Consider the following 20726-nt stretch of genomic DNA (forward strand, 5'->3'; position numbering starts at 1 on the left):
GTGTATCGACAGAAGGCGAGAAGAGAAAATTTACATACTTAAGTACTAATAGTTCACGAAAATAATAATTTTCGTGAACTATTATTACTTAAGTATGTAAAAATTTATTACATTTCCTGTTGTACGAGGGTTTTACCCAATTCTCGAACCGTGTCAGAGTGAATCTGTGCTATAAAAGTACCGTGTTATACGGGGGATGGTACCAATTCTCGAACCGTGTTAGAGCGAATCCATGCTATAGAAGTGCCGTGTTATACGGGGGTTACCTGTATTAATATAATATTACTTCTAAATAATAATTTAGATTTGTACTTTTATGTATTTAGTCAGATTCATAGTCATAAGTGATATGTATGCATAATTTTAGTTTTTAAATTAAATATTTTTTTTTATTTTTCTATTATTTCAATTTTTCAATAAAATTTCATATAAAATTAATGAGAGATTAAAAAAATTAAATAATTTAAATCTGAGATATTCTAATAAAAGTAAAAAGGTTTTCTTCCAAATTTATACAGTAAGATATGTAATTAACAACATATTCATATACTATCTATAAATATTACCTAAAAATATTTATTTGATAAACAATTTAACAGGTTTGGAACTGAATGGAACAAAGATCAGAAAACAAGGCATTTCCTGAAATATGAACTTGTGTAATTCAAATTAAAGGCTCATGTTAAATTTTTTGAGTCATCAAAGTTTCTTTGATAAAAATTTTTTTAAAAGTTTTAAAGGAAACTCAAATCAGGAATCCAGATCTTTATTCTGTTTTTTTTTTTTTTTAATAGTAAATATGGTAGGACAATCCATATACTTTTTGGATTTTTGCTAGCAAAATGCAAAAAGCAACTTATATATATACTTTAAACAAAATTTATAAGAATAAGATATGAGAAATAATTTATTAATGAATTTATAGTTCAGTCCTATTCACAAATTAATTTGATAAAAATGGCTATTATCATTTAAAAAATATATATATAAACTAAGAGTTTATGAACTATAATTTAAGTTAAGTGCAGAAGAATGTTATCCTTAAAAAAAATACAAGCAAATGTTTAGGAAATAACAATCAAATAAGATAAAATAAAAGTCAAATACAAGCACAAGTGGTTATAATTAAAGTCGCTCTACTCAGATCTGTATAGAGCTTGTTCTTGTTGACATATTTTGATGAAACTTGGTATATATGATATATGGACCATGTGGAATAGGAAAACGCAAAAAATATTTAGCTAAAATTTCTACCACTATGTGAAAAAATGGTGCATGCAGCAGACATTATGCAAATTAGGAACCTTTTAAAAAGCCAGTAGTCAATGCTGTTCTTTATCACTCTTTATCATGCCTTTATAGAAGAAAGATCAAGCTTTACTGGTAAACTTGTTTTATCATAACGGCAGTAATGGTTTGGCTGCACTACGATAATATCGACGCTTGAAAGGCTTATGAATAGGGTCTATGTCAGCTATGGTTTGAGAAAGATAATTAACAAATTTGAAGAGACTGGAGAGTTGAGTGTATTGCCAGGAAGAGGTCGGAAAACGATTTCAAATGAAACTGTGGAGCAAGTTGCTGTTGCTGTGATTGACAGAGCAAACGCTTCCCAACATTCTTCGGTGAGTGCTTGAGCAGTGTCATTTGATTTGTCTCTTCCTTGGTCTACAATTCAAAAAATTATGCAATTCATTTTACAATGGTATCTGTACAAGATCCACATGTTGAAAAAGCTGCACTCTCAAGATCCAGAACAATGCACAGAGTTTGCTTACTGGTTTTTGGTTAGAATAGCCATTGACAATGCATGGTCATCGAACATTTTGTGGTCAGATGAGGCACATTTCACCCTAGACAGTGAATACTCAGAACTATCGCATATGGGATACTGTAAGACCTGATGTTGTGCATGAACAGCCTCTGCACTTTGCTTATATGACTGTTTGGTGTGGTTTCACTTCTGACTTCATTCTTGGCCCCTTTTTCTTTGAGGAAATCACACCACAAGGCCCTAAAAAATGTTCTGGAACGAGTGCCAGTTACTGTAAACTTCTGCTGCATCATGTCATTCTTGCTTTACAAGAATGAGGATGTTTAGAGACTACTGTCTTAATGTAAGATGGGACAACAATGCATATTACCTGACAAGTGAATGAACTGCTGCATGACAAATTTGGAGATGATTGGGTAATTTCAAGTTTCCAAATGCCTGGCCTCCTCATTCTCCAGACTTGAAACCCTGTGACTTTTGGTTGTTGGGATATCTGAAAAATTGTGTCTATAGAGGAAGCATACGAACTCTGCCTGAAATGAAAACAAGCATAACATGCCATGTTGCTGCAATTCCTTGACAAATCTATTGGGCTACTGTTGAACAAGCTGTAAGGCATTTTGAACACATGACTGATGCAAATGATTGCACATTGAACAAATGTTGTGAATAAAAATTCATTTTTATTCACAACATTTTGTGTTTCTTGTTCTTCACATGCCATTTTTTCATCTAGTGGTAGAAATTTACACTAAATATTTTTTGCATTTTCCTTTTCTCCATGGTCCATATAACGTATATACAAAGTTTCATCAAAATATGTCAATGAGAACAGACTTTATACAGGTCTAAGTAGGGCAACTTTACCATCCATCCTGTACTTTAATAACTTATGAAATAAAAAAGAAAATCAAGTAGTATAAAAATAATTAATTCATCTTTATAAATTCAGTATTTTACTAGTGGAATTTTCAGTAAACAAATCGACTATAAAATATAAAATATCTTATATGTAATAAAATATTTAACAGCAGTTGATAGTAAAAAAAAATGTAATCAATTATTTAAGAAAAGATCATGGATTTAAAATTAGTCTAAAACTAAATTTAAAATTTATTTTGAAAATAAGTACATGTTTCTCACTTAACTTTTCATTATAACTTTTCACTATAACATATATATACGACAAACTGCATTACTACATATTGTTAATTTTGTACACCAATAATAAATAATAAAATGCAAACACAAATTTACATTTCTTATTCATTATAACAAGAATAAAATTATTAGTAGCTTAATTATTTATTCATAATTTTCTATTCTTCTGCCATTCATTTTGAAACTAGAAAAATATTTCATAACAAATCAAAATAAATTTTATTGATGAGATATAAACTAATGTAAGTTATCAAGAAGAACAAAGAAGTAAAATATACAAATATTTACTTGAATTAACATACATAAATACTAACCTTATAAATTTTAATTAATTCTGGAACATCCTCTTTATCACTCTTTTTTCTCTTCATATGTTTTAATAAAATATTTCCACTGTCTCTGATCCTTGATAATAACTGAAATATAGTGAAATTGAATATTTATATAAAAATTATAAAATACAGTCGACCCCCCTATAAGATATAGATACGTTCCAATTTATTNGATTCTTATTAATCATATATTATTAAAAATGCATTTATAAATAAAATACAGAACTGGGAATGGTATTTGTGGTTTAGCCTAGTGAGAAGTTGCCTCTCCTGGAACCAATTACCGACGTAAGGCGAGGTATACCTGTACAAAGACCTTTTCTTCTCCTTTGTTAACCCTTTCTATAAATTCATGTTGAATCTACAGAGGAAGTAAATGGATGGTTTCAAGGAACAAATTGTAGACTCCCCTGCAACCTGAGTGACATAATTACACACTGCTTCATTGTAAAGTGTTGGTTTCAGTTTTTGTGGGGACAGAACATTTTGTTGTTAATATATATACAGATTTCAAATTAAATAAATTGAGAATATATTATATATTTTAAATTAATAGCATCTTTCTCCTGTACATCATACTTTTCCTGATATCAACAGTCATGCTAATCATTTATGTAATTCTGTTTAGGGGACAAATTTTTTAATAGAATTCATGTGGCTTCCAGTCTAGACCAGAAGTTCATATATAGTTAATCGGGGTTCCTGCCCTTAAGCTTTCCATATCTGGTCTCAACTTTCATCTGTCTAACTCTGTTCTCAAGATAACGAAAGACAGACAGTGGAAATATATTTATTTCATGTTTATTGTATTAAAGAAATAAGTTATTTTAATTATTGTTAGAATATATTGCTTGTAGACTATTAGTTTATAATAGATAACGGCAAGGCAGTAAGTTGAAACTTATTTAAAGTTTTGATGATTGTTTCCCCATCTTCATATTAGATTTTCTTAATACGAAGCTAAAATTGATTATATCTGGCAAATATTGCTAATCACTTTTATAACCACATAAAGTGGTTGGATGAATAAACCAAAACATTGTCCTTCAAATCTGACACACTCCAGAGTTCAAGAATTACTCAGATGATGATTAATTCTTATATATGATGTCATTCCAAACGTCATCTATTAACATCTTGCTATTCAAGTTAATTAAGTTATTGTTATTTTTTATCACTATATGTTCTTTAAACTTCTGTAGATACAAATCATTTTTGGGAAACAAAATTTTAATATTATTTTCACTACAATGTAAAAACCAAGATAATTGAGCATTTTTTAACTTGATTGATGCCTCGTGCTTTTTTATCCTTTTTACCAATAGATTTTCTTATTTAAAACTTACATAACATTTAATACAATCTATTGCTAGCTATGAAAATCTAGCTAAGGTAAGACATAATTTTCAAAAAAATTATAAGTTAATAAATATATTATAATTTTATAATATAGGAAAGNTTTTCATAAGTTGATAAAAGCTGATTAATATATTATTTTAAAGACTAACAAAAATATTTTTCTTGAAAATATTTGAAACAATGTCTACCTTTTTTAATTCAGCAAGAAGACGTTGACGAAAGGCAGGAAATTGACTTGTAAAGCACCAAGGTAAAAACTGTTTCAGAAGTTCAAATTCCTTACTGGTAAATGGTTGTGTTGTTTTAATATTATTGCAAATAAGACTAAAAGCACTTAATTGAACCTGAAAATTCATTTTAAAATATTGAAAAAGTCTATTTAACAAATATTTTAGTAATTCTAAAATTATTGCATACATTTACCTGTAAAATAATTATTAATATGTATGCATATAAAAATAAACTGTCTGATAAGAAATTACACATTTTATCTTTTTCTTAGTAATTATTTCTTATATTTATACACAGTCTATATTATTAAAATAACTAATGTAAATATTAGTCAATTCTTTTATCTATTTATTTTATTAATTCTTTTTTTTTCCTTATTTAAAAAGTCAATAAAATACACTATATATAAAATTTACCTAAAATTTTATTTTAAAAATTCTTGTTTTGAGAATATGCATATTTCCAAATCAAATACTTGTTACAGGCAACAAAAAGAATCAATACTCTAATACCACTAAAACAAAGTTTAAAAAATTTTTAAAATAAATTTTATGAAATAAAGCTATTGAATATATGACAATAAAGTGCAGTTTATTGAAATTTTAAAAGTTTAAGTATTGAAAAAGCCTAATGCAGAAGAAAAGAATCTACTGATAATGGAGTACATGCTATTTCTACAAAGACTATCACAAAACAATATTACAATCAATTTGAAGAAATGAAGTGGACATAAGTTTTTAAAACAGTATTATAAAGAAATGCCCCAATTAATTGGAGAGAACTAAAGTTACTAAAATATCTAAAAAAAGTCAAATATTCAAAAAATGATATAAACTTTGTAATTTTATTAGATGATTATATCCATTAATTCTAAGAATGTCCAGTTTCTTCCAGTTCCAAAAAAACGGTGTCAAGGGCTCTTGCTTGACTTCTCTGGCATTTAACAGGAGGGGACAATTAGGAAGTCCAATAATTTTATATTATATTAGGATATAAAATTTAAATAATAACAAAGGCTTAAAAGGAGTAATTTAGTTAAATTATGATAAAAATGTTCATTTAAAAAATATTTAATTTTAAAAAATACCATGACAATAACTCAAAATTAAAACTGTGTGTGATGCCATCTGAAATTTTAGTTATTATTTGAAAGTTATTAAAAAAATAACTTTTATAATATTGATTATTATAAAAAAGCTTAATTTGAGAACAGAGATAAGCTTTAAAAATATTGTAAATGCCAATAACAAGTAAAATTTTCATTAAGCCCAACCCCATTTGAAATATGACACATAACACCTCTCTATCTTCCCAGCCTCTTGAGTTCTGTACTCCAAAATTTAATAGCAACAAATATAAACAACCCAAAAAACCCAATACATAATAATAAAGCACTAACAACCACTGTATTTTATAATAGCCATTATATAGCATGATGACATACAGCGGTTGTTGGTGCTTTATTTAATAGCAACAATGGCCCTTATATAAGTTACCATAATATATTTGGTTTCATAATTTTTCCCCATTCTGAGATATTAAATGAAATAGATGAGAACACATACACATACTCCAATTTTTCCTTTAGTTTTTGATATTTTTGGTTTTAGGATTTGTAAAAAATTTAGAGGGTTAAATCTGACACAAATACAATACTTTCCTATGTTATGTTGTAACAGGTGGAAAAATATAATTAATGATAAAAGAGAAAATATTGAATATACACCAAAAATAACAAAAGAATCTATTAATTTATTTAGTTTGCTAAACCTAAAACCATAAGAATATATATGTACAGTACATATTATATAAAGAATTATTTCATTTATATTATTCATTCATATGATTAATATCTATTGTATTTATAATGCATTATATAAATTATAATCATAATCATATTAATGAGTAGTGTTTGTTTGAAACTTCTGTAAAACCAAAAATTATGTTAGAAGTGATCAGTCAAGCTTTGTTGTAATAATCTGTATAAACATAAAACATAAAATATTTATATTTTTTCTCACTCAAAATCCGATATTAAAAGATCAAGAAATTCAATTAATCTATTATGCAATACTATCAAAAGTAAATTGAATTTTTAAGATACATGATCAAAAATCACCCAAAAGTTTTGAGAAAATAAAATTTTCCAAAACTTTGTTAGAAAAATCTTTGTCTATAATGTAGGTTTCTACATTAGTAATAAATAAAATCTTCCAATTTTACATTTTTCAAAGTTATTGCCAAATAATTTATATAAATCTTCTAAATAAATAAAAGCAAGAACTTATACTGGAATGAATAAATAATATAAAATAAAATAAACCTTTAACTATCTTTAACTTACAATATTGGTTCAACTGAAGATGGCCATTTAAAAACGGTTGAAAACGTTTTTATTAAACATTTTTTATTGCTGGATAGTTAAAAGTTTATTTTATTTTATATAAATCTTCTATTAAATTAAAACACACAAACACTTAATATATGACTTTAATGTTACTTCATACAATGTAATGCTTAATTATACTTCATACCTCATGATCTATAAAATGTAATGCTTTCTTCAAGACTGTATATGGTAAACAAGATTGCCATAAATCTGCATTATCAATCTGCTTATTGTTTCCAATAACACCTTGAATTTGTGCTGTTTTGATACACATTAAAAGTGTAGAAAAATATTTACCTGAAATAATATAAGTTTAAAAAATCTTATCAAAAGCCACTTTCAAAACTTTTCTACACTAGCTGTTTATTATTTTTCTTACTAATGTTTTTAACGCCCATCATCAGGCAATCTTTACATGGAAAAAAGAATATCTGTGAGAAAATAATAGACTACTAGTGTAAAAAGCTTTTGGTTTCTTCAAGAAATTCCAGTTAGAATACATGAAGAATTCTAATTAAGTTGCTATTTTAATTTGGTTTAACTTATAAATATATCATTTTCTAAAACCAAATGAATGATTAAAATCTATCTTCTCATAAAACATTTATTCTTGAGAAATATTTTTTAATGTAAATGAATATTTTAATTAAGTGAAAATTAAACTTTGAATTATTCAAGTTTAAAACTTGATAAGCTCATTTAAAATATTAATAAGTAATCTTAAAGCCATTAAATTTATCACAAATCTTGATTATTTCAAAAACAATGTTTTCAATGTGTAAGAATTGAAAATCCAGTCTTAGTTTCTATTCCTATCTATTTCTAATTTTCATTTTTACTATTCAAATAAAAACTGTTTAAGATTTAAAAATTATTACTTATTAAATATATTCAAATTTATTTGTATAATCAACTGTACTGTAGTACATGTGTGAACTATAAATCCNTATTCTCAGTCACTTGACAACTACTATTTAGATTTTTGTTTATCATTTAATCTCTCAGTTGCGTAGGGTCTCATAGACACCACATCATATATTTTTCAACTTTTCTTATATTTAAAATTTCATTAAAAATTTGAAATCTTTATCTTTCAAACTGGATGGCATGCAGTTAACACTTTTTTCACTAAATAAATAATTAAAACAAAATATGACCTACTTGAACCTATAACCAGTGTTTACAAAGTTCAATCTTCCAAAACAAACGTTTTCCTAACCCCTTCTGGGTTCTTCTTCAGCTAAATCAGCTGGATCTAGTTATAGGTTAAAGTAGATCATATTTTGTTATATACAACCCGGTGTGCATGTGTGGTTGCTGATTTAAAATAAATAATTTTTGAGAAAAAAATATGCTTGAATCTGACTCTGCACAAGCACTAACATTGACAATATTTTACCTGGAAGTGATGTGCACACAACTTTTTAAGATCATCCTGACATTGCAGTCATGTTCATATACATCTTAATACTTGAAAGTTTTCCTGATTAAATTTCAAATTTACTCTCTTTGTAACGGACACTTTGTACTGTACATGTGATTGGTCGAGTTGCCAGTGGCGCGAAGCTATTGTTTGTGGGATTATGACTAAACGCCCCTAAGGCAGAAGACCCCTAACCGCGAAAACGGAAGTCGTTGGGAGAATAACCCTGCGCGGTACGAGAGGAACCGCAGGGTCAGTCACTCTTTGGCTTGGTCTCTGGTTGTGAGGACGTCGACGAGTGCAAGAAGCAAGAAGAACGAACGTATACCCCAGAATAGATTGGAACCTTGGGGTACGGACTCACCATTTGANTTCTTATATATGATGTCATTCCAAACGTCATCTATTAACATCTTGCTATTCAAGTTAATTAAGTTATTGTTATTTTTTATCACTATATGTTCTTTAAACTTCTGTAGATACAAATCATTTTTGGGAAACAAAATTTTAATATTATTTTCACTACAATGTAAAAACCAAGATAATTGAGCATTTTTTAACTTGATTGATGCCTCGTGCTTTTTTATCCTTTTTACCAATAGATTTTCTTATTTAAAACTTACATAACATTTAATACAATCTATTGCTAGCTATGAAAATCTAGCTAAGGTAAGACATAATTTTCAAAAAAATTATAAGTTAATAAATATATTATAATTTTATAATATAGGAAAGTTATAAGAATTACAGTAATAAATGTGTATATAGAACCTTATAAAGAAACAATTTGGTTAATTAATATATATTTGAATATATTGTTGAACATGTATTTAAACACACATTTAATTTCATTTCAGTACTGATCCACAAGTATTCAAATGCAAATTTGAAGGCTGGGATGATGTAATTGCAGTAGATTTCACTCGTACAGCACAGTCAGTTGCCAGAACTGGAGCTGATTTAAAAGTATTTAATTTTAATATATTTATATTACTATTAATTTTATGAGTATTGAAATTTATTATCTAATGCAATAATTGTTATTTTATTAAGATTATATACATTTTTATAAATTCTTTTGCCTGGGTTATAAAACATTATTATATGATGCATACAAATTTTAATATTTATATATTGCTATTTGTTATGTTTTCAACATCATATAATTTCTAAAGACAAGTCATATCATACAGTCAATAGCATATTAGAAAGATAAATACTAAATACTATCAACTCACCTTAAAACAAACACTGATAAAGCAAATTTTGCTGTTTCCCTGACAAAATGTTAATTTTTACACAATTAAGCAAACAAAAATTTTACCAGAATTTGTTAAACCAAACTGTAAAATATCTTCATAACCCCAAAAAATCACCCTATTTTCAATAATGATTTTATTATTTACATCAAAAAGTGTAAAAAGCAAAGTGGTACTGCAATAAATGTTCTATTTTGAGTATAATAATTTTTTTCTTCTAGTGAACAAAGACAGATTTGACCTTTGATTGTAGAGCAATTCAAACATCTGGTTTTAGTAAACCATCTACTGTACTCAGAAAATAAAGATTAAAATTTAAGGATGCTCATCCTTTAAATAGATGCAGTACTATGCAACACATGCTAGTTTGAATATTGTGGAGGGTGCATAAAGTGATGCCAGATTTGGCTTTTTTTTACTTTTTTGGAGGCAAATAATAATTTCTACCTTTTCAATCTTAAACAGAAAAAATCATTGATCTCTTTTAGCTTTGTTTTCTTTAATCACTCTGATATACTGCTCTACACTTAAATGGCAAATACCATCTCCTCCTCCATTCGTTTGATTTGAAAATCATTTAAAATCATTTATTTATTTTGGTAAATAAATTTAGTTTTATTTAATTTTATTTAGTGAATTAATTCAAAATAATATAATTTAAAGTTTTTGATTGCCTATTAACTTTACCTTTGTAAATTATACAACCTTGACCCTGAAAATCATTCATACAAATTTTCAATAAAGCAAACTAACTACTGTCCCCTAAACTTAAACTGAATTGCTAATTCAGTTTAACATGAGTTGACTGTAGATGATATTACTATAGTTCATTGATTAAAAGGTGCATTTTTTTTTTATCCATCTTTATTTATCTGAAAAAGAGATCCATTTAACATTTGCAATTCAAAATAATAATTATAGGCTATTGCAAATAAACCATTTGGTGTGTTATATCCTAAATAATAGATGTTTTTGAATGTACTGATCAGAGGTATCCATTTAAATGAATTTTGCTGAATAAGACTTCTTTTAACATTAAAAATGCCTTTACAACTACATTATGAAGGCAGCATTAAAAGTATATACAAAGTTCTGAAAATGGAGGTACCAAGCATTATTTATATCATGAAATTTGTGTTTGTTTTTTCTAATTTGTTATTGAACAAAAGCTAATATAATTGGTTAATAAAAAAATTTCCTTCATTAAAAACAATTTTAAATTTTGACTTCAAAATCATGATGCATCTTATTACTTATTAAATATATTCAAATTTATTTGTATAATCAACTGTACTGTAGTACATGTGTGAACTATAAATCCTCCAATAGACATCAGGTTTTCAATAGATACTTGCTGTCATTAAATTCCTGCATGCAGCTCTAGAAGCTTGAGTGTTCTATACATGCTGAAGTAATTTTCCTATGGAAATCTTTGAAAAATATTTTTCCCATGATATGAGCCGTAACTGAGATATACTGTATATAATATGAGTGTGTGCATCTTTCCATATATTCTGTTTCAAACTCTTCATTTTATACATATCAGTCAATTAGATGCTGATCAGAATGGCAACCAATAGATCTTACAATGCTGCCTTCAAAGTAAATGCAAAAATTCATATACTCACATACAATGCCAAATGTACAAGGAAGAAATTGTACTATCTTTCAATATTAAAATTATTTACTTGATGAATTAAATACACGCAAGTACTTTTAACATTTCAAAATGTAATCCTCAAACAAAGTAAGAATATATAAAATTTCGAATAACAATTTTTTAAAAACTCTTTATATTAAGCGAACCTAAGAATGTTTTTTAACCTAAACATGTTAGAATTCAAATGTGTTTTGTAAGGAGTCAAAGTCCAATCATTATTTTATGTTTTGGGAATTATTTTGTTATTATTTTCTTATTCAGAGTCTATTTTTAAGGATGGTAACTCCCAAGAAACCCCAAAAATGCTAAATTTAAAAATAAAGACAAAATGTACTAATTTACATGAGTACTGATCCTGTGACGTGCAGATATGTAAGTAGGGTAGTGCATAGTTATACTTGTGAACAGATAAAAAGACGACACACCAGTTCAATGATGTGGTGTAGCTCCCGATAGTAACCTTCACTGAAGCAAATTGCCTAGCATTCTTTAATAAGCAATCAGCTTGTAAGAAATATGTTCTTTCTTTAATTATTTAGGTGGAGATTTGATTGATTATATGAAAAATAATTTCTCTCATTGATTGTTTATTTTGTATATAATTGATCTTGACTTTTTATTTTAATATTTGAAATATATACTTATTACTAATTCTTGTTATAATCAATGTTGTTTATATATACAATACTGTTCAATCTAATAAACATTATTGTGAATTTTTACTTATATAAGTGTTATTTTGGATCATTGTATTTTGCTTCCAATTAAGTTCAGGCCTGGTACTTGATTTGAAGCCTAATTGTGTAATCCTGCCTTTTTGTGTCACATGATACATTACAGTGTGATAATTTTGATTTAAATTTAAGACAAATACAGTGTGTGTTCTCAATATATAAAATGTGATTAATAAAGAAATTAAATAAAATAAGAAAATGGATAGCTTCTTCCTTCCAGCCTTCTGGGATAGGTAAATGCAGCTATATCTGCTCTCATTTGCAGGTCATATTTGTGCCCCTCATCTTCAGCTTTGATACAAGATGAATTGCAAATAGTAGCTACCATTGTATGCAATGCTAGATATACAAACTCAAAGTTTAAATTTATCAACTTAATCCACAGTTCTCTCTTCCCACCCATCACCCTCCATTCCAACGATAAAAAACAAGAACCTAATATTTGCAAAACCTCCTATTTCATACTTAGGGCCTGTTACAAATAGTTTGAGCTTACAAAAGACATGGGGCCACACTTACCGTTAAAGTAAAACCATCACTCCACAGAATTTTACGTAATAATAAAGATTCTCTTACCCTTTTGGAGAAGTCTGGAGTGTATATAGTCCCATTACAGCAAGTGCAAATGGGAACAAAGATCTTTTACATAGGTGCCACAACTATGTAAATAGTAGCTATTAAATCATTTAAATGAATACCAGGATGATGTAAAAATAACACACCCTCCACTGACCTTGCAAGAAATTTATTAGATAATAACTTTATACCATTATGGGTCCACACTTTCATTCTTAAGTGATATTTAGATCACAGAACCTTGTTCATCTAGGAGTCATTATACATATCTTTATTAAAACCCTGCAACTCTCTACTGTAGAAATCCATGATATATAGATCACTTTATAAAAATTTAAACTATAACTTTTATTAAAAGTTAAAACAAAAATAAAGTGTAGACTTTATTTTTGTTTTAACTTTTTTAGCTTTTATTTTATTTTATTTACTCATAATTCTATATTGTATTTCATCTTAGCTATCTATTTTTGTATTTTATTTAATTTCTTTAATCACATTTTATATATTAAGAATCCTCTCTGTATTTGTTCTAAATTTAAATCAAAACTATTGCACATGCTCAAATTCTAACATGTTTAGGTTAAAAAAAAATTCTTATGTTCACTTAATGTAAAAAGCTTTTAAAAACATCATTATTCAAATTTTATACAGTAGTGCCTCGTATAACGTACTTAATCCGTTCCAGGTGCACGCCCGTTAAGTGAAAAGTCCATTATATGAAATGCATTTTACCATAGAAATACATGTTAAAACATATAATTCGTTCCGCAGCATAAAATAATCCTACTGTTCCATAAAAAAATTGAAAATGGAGCAGTCACCAATTATGCCAGGTAGTGAGATGTTGTGAGGAGGAGGTGGAGGTACACTTTCTTCACACATTCATACAGATACAGACTTTTTACACATTGCAGCAGGTCTCTTTTTATTGTTTTTTAATCAGAGTTAGATTCAGGAGAGGCTACCAGGAGCTTGCAGTGTCAACTCCTCTTGTTCCATCCTTTGATTTTTGGCAGCTGGCTTATTGACAAACATGTCCAAGGTGGTCTGTTTCTTTCTCTTCTACAACACCTGTCAGAAATGACGGGCAAAGGTGTCATTGTAGAGATCATTGATCCTGTTGGCCTCAGCTCTGTTTGGACAATGAGTGTTGGTAAACTCCTGAACCTCTCCCCATTTGACAAGGAAGTTTTTGTCAACTTTCACTCCTTCTGATGATGTCTTTCTTTGTTTCAATTGAAATCACCTTTCTGTTTTTTTAGAAACCATGATTTGCACAACACTTGAATAAATGTAAATACCCTGCATTGAGGTGATGTAAGGGAGTAAGCTGAATCACAACGGGGCTCTGTACTTCAGATATACTAATAATATATTCTAATAATACTAATATATTATAAAAATAGCAGATTGTCGTTGGCAACAGAAAAAGAGTGGAAACATCATTTGCACTTGTTTGCAGAAAGTCCATTGTTCACAGCCAGTCCACTGCTCGAGTCATGTAACAGCCAAACAGAAAGTCTGTTGTTCGCAGCATCTGTTATTCGAGGTGTACGTTATACAAGACACCACTATATATTTTTTCCTCACTTGAGTCAGGAATGGATTAATCCATTTTGTGTTGCTTTACATGCGAAAATATTTTTGGGTTTTAGAACAAATCAGTTTTAGAACATGTTTTTAGGAATAAATTACATTCGAAAAATGAGGTTTGACTATATATTCAAGCAGAGGATTTGATGTGAAATAAGCCCTTCAAGGACATAATACATCAGTTCTAACACTTGAATGATGAATGACAAAGAGAAGCAGCACATACACAAGAGAAATCTCAAAGTGCCTTTTCAATATCTGACAACTTTTTGAATTCAACAAGCCTGGAAAATGTTACAAATGAAATGATCTGTCACTCCCTCAAAAACTGCACTTTGGCTATCAAGACAGACAGCAGCAAAGATCAAACTGTTTCAAATCTGAGGAGCTGTGCCTTGGCAGCAAAAATCTATTGGAAGCTTGAAAGTAACATATGAATCCTAATCTGCACATGAGGAAGAGAACAATGTAAAAACTGAGAATAAACTCAGCTTTTACATTGTTCTCTTGTAATGAAGTTATAATCTACAGTGAAGACAATGAATAAGGGGAACATTATAAGTTCTCTACAGTGATGATGACTTCAGTTAAATCACAGATACTGTAAAATCGTAATAATGTGAGATCACGCGCAAGGGTGTAATACCCTCTAGTCGTTAGAACTATTAGATCTACTCACAGAGTCACTGGATGGTTTTAAATAAAATGTCATCAGAATCTTTCGATCTGTTTAACTAACTGTCAGGACTCACATCAGCTAGGTAAAAGTTTTGCACCCTAACTTGCAATGATACGTGCTATGTTTAAACGGAGGGCTCTATTCTAATGAGCAGGGCTAAGTCACAGGTAAGTTCCGATTGTAGCGAGGTGAATGTCTATACTTGGGAAAGGGATCAACAGGTTAACAATAACAAAAAGGATTTAATAAGTAAAATAAAACAAAGAGGTACATAAAGCAAGATATAATATAACCTATCATAAACCAAGTCTATCTAAAATGCCTCTAATACTGAGAGAGAGAGTTTACAATCGGTTAAAAATAAAAATAATAATAATAATAATAATAATAATACCTCTGTTAATCAAACGTAGAGAATGCAAGATGAATGCTGTTGAGTTGGAACAGCAAATCTCTTCTGTTGCTATTCTTATGGCAGCTTCCCACCAATCAGATTGTAGGATTCTGATTCTCTGACCAGACACACATCTGACACAAGAGACAAATGTTCGTCAAATAAATTAGATAAGAACTTTCTAAGGAAAGTTCTACTTTCCTTTCCCATATAAAATGACGATTTTTTATCTATTTGATAGATAAAATATTACATAGATTTTCCCACTTGACAAACAATCTCTTAAGAAACGTGACAAATAAAATGAATAAGTTTTCAAATAAACTGCTCTCTGCTCTCGCATTTTCACAATAACTTTATGCTTACAGTAGTAATGATGTTGTGTAATAATGTGCTCTTCTATTAAATAAAAAGAAAAAGTTATTTTGAATTATTAACAGTTTTCATTATTTGGTGAAAAAAATGGCTAGGGAAAACCATGGAGGTGGTGGCAGAAAAGATTGAATCATATTTCCTTCTTTTTTATCCTTAGTTTAGATGTGAAATTTTGTGAGAGAACAAATCTCTTATATACATCAAGCCTGGGTATCTGTTGGAAGATTTATGGTACAGTAATACCCCGAACTTACGCGATAAGTGGGACCGAGCGATAACCGCGTAAGTCGAATTCGCGTAAGTCAGGGTATAATTTTGCAATTTGTGTAAAATCCAAGTCGGATGTATGTAAGCTAATAAATGTTCTTGTTAACCTTATCTCGTCTTTTGATTTGTTCACAGTTACGAGAAATCACCAAATAGAGTCTCTCGAGTCTCCGTAGATATAACAAACACAGAAACAAATAACACAAAATAAATTGTAGCTATGTGTCGATTCCACGCGACACGTCCGAACATGTAAGCTGAACAATAGTGCAGGGGGAGTGAGTAATCGAGTTGCGTGGTGCTCAAACAAAAGACGAATCAACGAGATTTGAAAATCACATAACTCCGGGTTCGCGTAAGTCGGGGTAGTGTAAGTCGAGGTATTATTGTATCTCAAAATGCACTGATGTTTTTGGCTTTTTCAGTATTCACAATAACAAAATGGACATACACCCAAGTAAGATTTCAAACTAGCTTAAAGTAAAAGAATGAATGTCTTTCCATTTAATCTTTAAAATAATGCAGGGTGGGCCATGATTGTTCAATTCAAAAATTGGTTATGTTACATCACAGAGGACATTTTTGAATTAGGCTATATAGTGAAAGTAACAAAAAACAGCTTATACTTTCTGAATTATAAGCACACAAAAAAATTTGAAATAATTTTTTGCTTCTGAAAAATTTAGCTTTCATGACATACACTCTTTGGCTTCTAAAGTACTGATAAAATAATATTTATATAAGATTATATATTTTTTAAATAAATAATTAAATACAGAACATTTTTAAAGCAAATTATAACTTACTTTCATTTTCTGTTAATTCTGCAATTATGAAATGAATGCTTTTTGGTGATATCTTGAATATTTCAGGAATAATGTACTATTATACAAGAAAAAAATAAATCAGGTTTAAAAAATAGAATTTAATTTAAAATATTCAATATACTCATAGTTAAAATAATATAATTAAAGTGAAAATCTATTTTAATAATTTAAAGATAAAAATTGTAATATCTTTTTTCTAAGTTCCACATAAAATGCACTCAAGTAAAGTATATTTTTACTTATGTCTTTAGGCTATGAATTTTAATGAAAATAAGATTGATATTACAGTAGAGCGTTGTTTATCTGAATCAATTGGGGACTGGGGTTGTTCGGATAACTTATTTTTCGGATAACCGATTATGTACGAAAAAATATATTAATTTATCCCAAGTTGAAATTTTTCTCAGTTGCGTGTCGCTTCGCGTTGAATTTTTGTCGATGTTAAGCCTAACGAAGACTATTGTATTGTTAAAAATTATTTTTTTATTTTGTACAAACAAAATAAATATATTGAAAAATATAAAAACAATAAAAAATTATACTTCAGAAGTTAATTTAGTATCAAAAACGTAAAATATTTGAGTAGCTGAAGACATAGCCAAAGATTACAGCGCCACAGCATTGGCAAAAATTTAAATTTGTCGACTGGAATTCCTTCGGATAACTGACGTTTTGGATAACCGACCTTCGGATAAACAACGCTCTACTGTAATAAAAAAATAATTCATATTAAATATTAAATTAAATACATAGTAGAATGTAGATTGAACAGACACTCTCAAGACCAAAAAGGTACATTACTTAGAATAGGTATCCACTTAAAACAAGTATCTATAAAAATAGCCTTATATTTTAATTTGAAAGTTTTTGGGCCAACCAGTGGCCAAGCAGTTCCATTCCCTAAACACTGGGAGTTTGGTCATGGGTTCACACCTTGCCAGGGACGGGCTGGCCACATGGAGTTTTCCAGGTTTTCTCTACATCTGTAATGCCTGAATAGGGGCAAGTTACCCATAAAAAGACCTTCTGGAAGGCATCCCCCAAGTGTTGCATTGCTGTAAATTAACAAATTAATAAACAACTGAAAGTTTTTGAATACTTAATATAAGGTTTTGTTTTGTAAGAAATTTATAACCATCACAACAATTTTTTTCACACACATTACTAAACCAAAGCTTCTAAGCTAGCCCAACTTTATTATCTTTCCAGGTTATTTTTTTCATACAAATCATATTCTCTTTTTTCTTGATAGCATTTTTATATTTGTTCTGATTTTTGTGCATTGACTAATTTTGGTAACTTATCATAGAATTCTAAAATTTCAAGTTTATCTTTGAGGGACAAATCTTTGCATTTCTTATTTGCTTTTTCCATTATACTATGACATACAGTACAATACCATACTTTAATTAAACAATAATGAAGATCACAGTCTTCAACAACAGCAAACAGCTACCAATAAATGAAGTAAGAAATGCAAGAAATCAAAATCTAGAATAGAGTATTGAGTGAAAGATTAAAATGAATGTTTAATGTATTGACAATAAACATCCTATATGATTAGTTAATTTAATTTACATTGATTCTGATCATTTTGGTAATGTTTCTATTGGAACAACATGGCTTAAAACCATTAATATCTGTTTTGTCAGTTACCAGTTATTAACTGTCTAAGTAAATTCATATTTATAATTAGTAAAATAATGATAATTATAAGTTAATTTCATTAATTTTAACTGATTACAGTTAGTGAAAATTTTGTAATTTTATTCAATTTATATATTTTCAAACATTTTATTCTGATATTAGATAATTGGTAATAATATTTGCAATTATAATAAGTACCTATTGTACCTGAAAAATGAAACAGTAACTAAAATACTAATTTAAATTAAATTGAAATAACTATTTTATTCAATTAAATTTAAATAACCTTAATTCTTTAATTAACAGAAAAATAGTAAAATACCTCTTTAATAGAATCTCTCTGAATTTTTGTTCCAACACAAAATGTTTCCAATAATGGTTTTAACCATTTTATTTCCCACACATTTCTTTGTTTTTCATTGAAATCTTGTTTATAAATAACAACAGATAACTCAGCAATCTAATTTTAAAAATATATATATTTAATATATGAATTACTCTGTTGAAATTTATCAAAAATTGGAAAAAATCATATAATGATATTAAATAGTAATTTTCAATATATTATTATTAAAATAATTTTAAAAATTATCAATAAATAGAGCATTGTTATGCATTGTTATTACAATTTAAATGAAATGTTATATCATTACATGATTAGAAATATAATACACTATAATAAGTTTTGTGTTTGTTCATAGATTTATAGACTATCTTAAAACTTTAATAATTCATGATTTTGTCTTACTGACAAAATGTACTAAATAACATCAACTATTCGTAATCCATCATTGTTTATTAGAGCCTTAAAAGATAGATTCAGATTTGAATCTGGACTTTTGTACAACAAAAAAACACTGCAAAAGCTATAAAATAATATAAATACTCACAAACACCTTTCATACTGGTTCCAGCAGATTTGTTTATTGAAAAAATAAATGTTTTCAATCACTTTCAGATATCTTTGTCAGGTTATAATATGTTTCCATAAATTGAATGCTATTACTTGAACAACTGTTCAAATATACTAGAGCTTTTCTTTTTTGCTACACTTATTACACCATCTAATGGTATAATAAGACTAGCAAAAAAGAAAAGCCATCATAGAGCTATTGGGTTGTTCAGAAAGTAATTTCGTTTTTTTTTTTACCACTAGACGGATTAGTCGTATTTTTCCCACCATTTTCATTTTAAATCGTCTTATCATTATATATTTTGACAGATAGCATTTTAAGGCTTATTTGTAAAAAATTTTGTTTGATTTTGTGCAATTATTTATTTTTTGTGTCCCATCAAATATGGAAGATCGAAATCAGCATTTTTTGCATATTTTGCTCCTTTATTACCGAAAAGGTAAGAATGCTGTTCAAGTGAGAAAAAAATTGTGTGATGTATATGGAGAAGATGTATTGACAGAACGACAGTGCCAAAACTGGTTTACAAAATTTCATTCTGGCAATTTTAATATTGAAGATGCACCACGTTCTGGATGACCAGTTGAAGCCAATGAAAACAAAATAAAGGTACTGATTGAAGCAAACTGCCGAATAACAACACATGAAATCACTAAGAGATTAAATTTGTCAAATTGAACTGTTTATGATTACTTGAAACGAATTGGTTTCATTTCAAAGTTTGATATATGGGTTCCACATGTTCTTAAAGAGAGATGCTCTCTTTGGTAGGATTTTAAGGAAATTTTTTTTGGAGCTTTTACCAGACAATTTACCAATTGATTTGAAAGTGTACTCCCATCAAGTAAACAAATCGAGTAATATCATCAAACAGAAAAGGCAGCCAGAATTGATCAACAAAACAGGTGTAGTGTTTTACCATGATAATGTCAAATTTCATACAAGTTTGGTAACTCGTCAGAAACTGTTATAACTTAGATGGGACATGCTATCAAACCAACCATATTCACCAGATCGAGCACACTCAGATTATTACTTGTTCCGGTCTATACAAATTTTTTTTAACTGTAAGACATTTACTTGAAATGACAATGTCAAAAATCACTTGGATCAGTTTTTTGTAAGCAACGAT

The 20726-nt window shown here is 28.4% G+C and overlaps 1 protein-coding gene across 1 annotated transcript in view; it reads left to right on the forward strand.

Moving 5' to 3' along the window:
* The window catches only part of LOC111620856 (protein flightless-1-like), a 96007-nt gene extending 84110 nt beyond the window's left edge, over positions 1-11897 (forward strand). Inside the window, exons 22-23 of the mRNA XM_023362856.1 lie at positions 9527-9635; positions 11850-11897. Coding sequence (XP_023218624.1) covers positions 9527-9635; positions 11850-11897 — 157 coding nt within the window. The remainder of the gene's footprint in view (positions 1-9526; positions 9636-11849) is intronic.
* The last annotated feature ends 8829 nt before the right edge of the window (positions 11898-20726 follow it).

Source organism: Centruroides sculpturatus, unplaced genomic scaffold, assembly GCF_000671375.1.
Source record: "Centruroides sculpturatus isolate CEXI.00-Female unplaced genomic scaffold, Cexi_2.0 scaffold240, whole genome shotgun sequence".
Classification (NCBI taxonomy): Eukaryota; Metazoa; Arthropoda; class Arachnida; order Scorpiones; family Buthidae; genus Centruroides; species Centruroides sculpturatus.